Source organism: Pundamilia nyererei, unplaced genomic scaffold, assembly GCF_000239375.1.
Source record: "Pundamilia nyererei isolate P.nyererei 1_Seehausen unplaced genomic scaffold, PunNye1.0 scaffold00208, whole genome shotgun sequence".
In the NCBI taxonomy this organism is placed as follows: domain Eukaryota; kingdom Metazoa; phylum Chordata; class Actinopteri; order Cichliformes; family Cichlidae; genus Pundamilia; species Pundamilia nyererei.
In genome coordinates, this window is record NW_005187609.1 from 1,001,247 (window position 1) to 1,005,474 (window position 4,228).

At 39.7% G+C, this 4,228-nt stretch overlaps 1 protein-coding gene across 1 annotated transcript in view; it reads right to left on the minus strand.

Moving 5' to 3' along the window:
* The window catches only part of LOC102206901 (anoctamin-1-like), a 41,119-nt gene that overhangs the window by 25,958 nt on the left and 10,933 nt on the right, over nt 1-4,228 (minus strand). The window contains 2 exon segments of the mRNA XM_013914589.1: nt 489-530; nt 2,880-2,935. Coding sequence (XP_013770043.1) covers nt 489-530; nt 2,880-2,935 — 98 coding nt within the window.

Genomic DNA, 4,228 nt, shown 5'->3' on the forward strand with positions numbered 1-4,228 from the left:
TGTGTGTGTGTGTGTGTGTGTGTGTGTGTGTGTGTGTGTGTGTGTGTGTGTGTGTGTGTGTAAAAATAAAGTAAAGCAAAATAAGTAAGTTGACAATAAAAGGTATCAAACACGTCACTGATCATGAAATTCTCACCAGATGTTGGTAACAACCCATCCAATCCACACATACAAAGGAATAAAGCCATAGATGCCCAGAAATGAAACATGTAATAATGAGAATAATAATGTAATAATAATGAGATGCAGGGAAAAAGTACTAAACGCATAAAGAAAAAGAGGTGCAAAAAGGCATCAAGAGTCATGACACCAGCTGAAATCTATCAGTAATTAGAAAGCAATCCTGCCACTTAGTGTAAATTAATACCAGCTGGTTCAGTCCAACTGAAAAATGTGTCTCATTACCGAGGTGCCACACAACAAACATTTCATGATGGATAAACCAGTGAGCTCTCTCAAGACTTATTCTGGCATTTTCATATTCTTACCTTTCTGTCATTGGGGTCTGCACTCTCCTCATCAATGTCTCCCTGAAATAGAATATAGGAAATTGAAGTTTGTAAACTTGGTGTTTGCTCTTACTGTAGTACTTCATCAGTGCACAATTTCTCTTGAATCACCCGCAAATCATATTTTTGATATTGACTTATAGTGTCACTAGCAGCATGGCTTGAGGTCTAACTGTAACTGGCTCAGTGAATTGGACACCCAGCTCTGCACCACTGAAAAAAAATACTATAACTAGCCCAACCCCAGCAGTTAGTTCAGGCCAAATAAACTTAGCCATAACTGTCCTCCAACAGGTCCTCCCAAGCAGCTGGAAAATCAGCAGCTCAGTGACTATAAGGTTCCTCCTCACAATTTGGCCCTAAACAGAAGCACCCTGGTGCACCACAAACCCACATTTCAAATCCATTTTCCCCAGTCAGCTACACACCCGTAACTCTGGCAATTGGCCATTCCATTCTTAGACACATGACCCCGGAGACTCCAGCGACCATAGCTGATTGTCTTCCAAGTGCCAGAGCAAATCCCCCAGCTTACCTCTATTCAAGAGTGGAATAAGGAACTTAACATCCAGCAGTTTTATGGTTACAGTAATTCAGCGCGCTATAAACAAAGTATATCTATATGTGGTTTTGCTATTGGTAATTATGCATAAATCTAATCAATATAATGAATGAGATGTATTGAGATGAAAAGAGGATGCAGCATGGAAAGCGTGTGTGTGTGTGTGTGTGTGTGTGTGTGTGTGTGTGTGTGTGTGTGTGTGTGTGTGTGTGTGTGTGTGTGTAATAGGTGGAATAGGTGTGAGTGATGGGTAAGGGGAGAGAGGTGTGTGATACATATGACCACATGAGTATAAAAGAGGACTCTTAGGAAGGTGTGGTGTGTGTCCTCTATTGTCCTGAGGCTGAGTAGAGAGCAACAACAGAAGAAAGGACTTTGGAGTTACAAGTTTCACCTGGAAGACCAGAGGATTAACCACTGCCCAACCAATGTGAATTTATGAATTGGAATTATACTTTTCGGCTTTTACTCTGCTTGGCTGTGTTGGATTAAGGTCTCAAAGAAGTTGGAGGACTTTGTTCTGACTCACTGCTTCCCCATTTGGCTTTATCAGGCTTGAGACAGAGATGAGTGCATTCATCTCATGACCAGTATAAGAAATCAGCATTAGCATAGAGTAGATCAGTTAGATGAGGATTTGATTATTACTAATTGAGTCAGTCTTTGTTTTGCCCCTTCTAAATTGCTCCAAATATACTTTTATCCAGTAAAGATAAAAGCATTCATATAAATATTAGACCTTACAGGCTGCTCTTAGCCTATTTTCTCCTGGCCACTAAAGTATAACATAACCAATTTTACCCAGTGAACTGATCATAAAGAAGTGGTGCTGTTAACGGATGTGGCTGAGAAATCACACTTGACCTGCAATGCTACTTAAGCAGTGACCATCTGAGAAGGTTGGATAGACATCCAGTGAGAGCTAGGTGAGTCTCCTCAACACTGCCTCAAGAAACAGGTTCTGCATTGCCTGTCAGCGGAGCGCCTCTTGGAATCAAAAACTTGGATCTTTTGAATAAAGAGCAAGTCCAGACCTCCTGTATGGGAGTAACTGGCCAATTCAAAATGCTCAAGAACAGGCCAAATTGTGAAAAACCCCCCAAAAAAAACCTCTCAAATGTTTGAAATGTTTGAAGCCCATATTAATTTCTACTAGAATGATAGAAAGAGAAAAGTATGAAGAAGGAAAGCAAGAGCTCATTATCCAAGACTTACCACATCATCTATCCAACATGATGCAGGTTTAATCATGTAATGGAACTGGGTAAGTAGTGTTTGATGTGACTGCTGATAGAAGCAGCAGAATGAACTGAAGTGTACAACATATACTATCTGCTCATCAGACAGAGCTACACAGTGCAAATGGACAATGATCCAAAACAAAGTGTGAAAGAAACCCAAGAGTTTCTCAAGACAAGCAAATACGATGTTATCCAATGGCCAAGCCAATAACCTGATCTCAGTCTTTTCAGTTACTGAAGATAAAACTGAAGACAGGCAGGCCTTTAGACTACAGAAGAACCAATTCATTAATGTGGTTAATGCAATGCTTTGGTTAAACCCCCTGAAGAAAAGATGAAAGTCTAAACTTCACTGACTTTAAAACCAACTGTGGTTCTGTACAGGGGCAAAATTACCAACAGGAACCACAAAACAAAACAAAACAAAGTTGTATACACACCACTGATGTGTCACCAGCAAAGGAACCTTTACTGTAAGGCACTGCACCACCATTTTACACTCGGTAAACTAAAACCACAAATATTTCTAATCCAATAATTATTTGCTCTAACAAAGATACTACTTACATCATGAAGAGGATAAGCTGCAGTATACACCCCACTACCAAGGAGACTGGTGATACCTGCCAAGAAAGCATAAATGCAGATGTTCATACAGATTCTAAATTATAATACTCAAGAATATGACCGCATTGGGTCATTCTATCTCTAACCATTCAATTTTTAGAATATTTTCTGTTCGGCCATCTCTGATTTGCATAAAAAATTTTGAAATCAAAAGGTGTCTCATTACCAAGGTGTCACACAAGAAACATCTCAGGATGGGTAAAACCAGCGAGCTCTCTCAACACCTTTGCAACCTTATTGTTGCGAAGCAAACTGATGGCATTGGTTACAGAAGAATTTCAGGGCTTGCTTTGCAACCGAAGGATTTAGTCACCAACCAAAGGACTTGTGCATCTTGCAAGTTGTACAGAAAACAATTACTTAAATTACTGCTGCTAAAGGTGGTTCTACAAGCTACTGAATCATGCGATGTACTAAGTTTTCCTTGACTCCACAGAGACTCAAAAGTAACTGTACAATTGACTAATAAGTAGGTCAGGAATAGGAAAAGGCCTGAACACAACAGAAGACAACATAAGTGGATGAGTGCAGAATTCTTTCCTTGATTCTGTAAAACAGCTTCACAACATATAACCATGTCAAGGATGCTCTCGAGGAGGTACGCATATCATTTCACAAAGTCCAAAATTAAGAAACACCTTCCTGAATGTTCATACAGAAGGTTTGCCACTGCTTACCATCAAGACCAGGAAGGCCAACATAGATTTTACCAGGAAAAAAAGTCAAAAAGAGCTTGCCCAAATGAAACCCAGATTAACTTGAACCAAAATGATGGGATGAGAACAGTATGGAAAAGGAAAGAAACAGCTCATGATCTGAAGCATATCACATCAACTGTTGGCCATGGCTATGTATGGCTGTTAATGGAATTGGATAAGAAGTGTTTATTGATGATTCATCTGCTTACATTTAGATAATGACCCAAAGCAAACTGCAAACATGATTCAAGAATTTCTTAAGGCAAAGAAATGGGATGTTGTTCTTTTGTCAAGTCATATACCTGAATCCTAGACTTAGGGTTAGGGACTATAGTTAGAATAATGGTTATGGTTAAGGGTTAGGGTTTAGTGTGTGGTGTGATGGTGTTTCCAAGTCGGAAAACTATGACATCACAACAATGAGATTGGTTGCAGTACTTGCAATGCTGAACTTGGACCAACAACTGTAATACTGTTCCAGGAAACACAACAACACTGGAAATGAGATCATATACTGTGAGATAGGCCTCAAGACAGATATTTCTTTGAGTCTCTCTCTCACACACACACACACACACACACACACACACA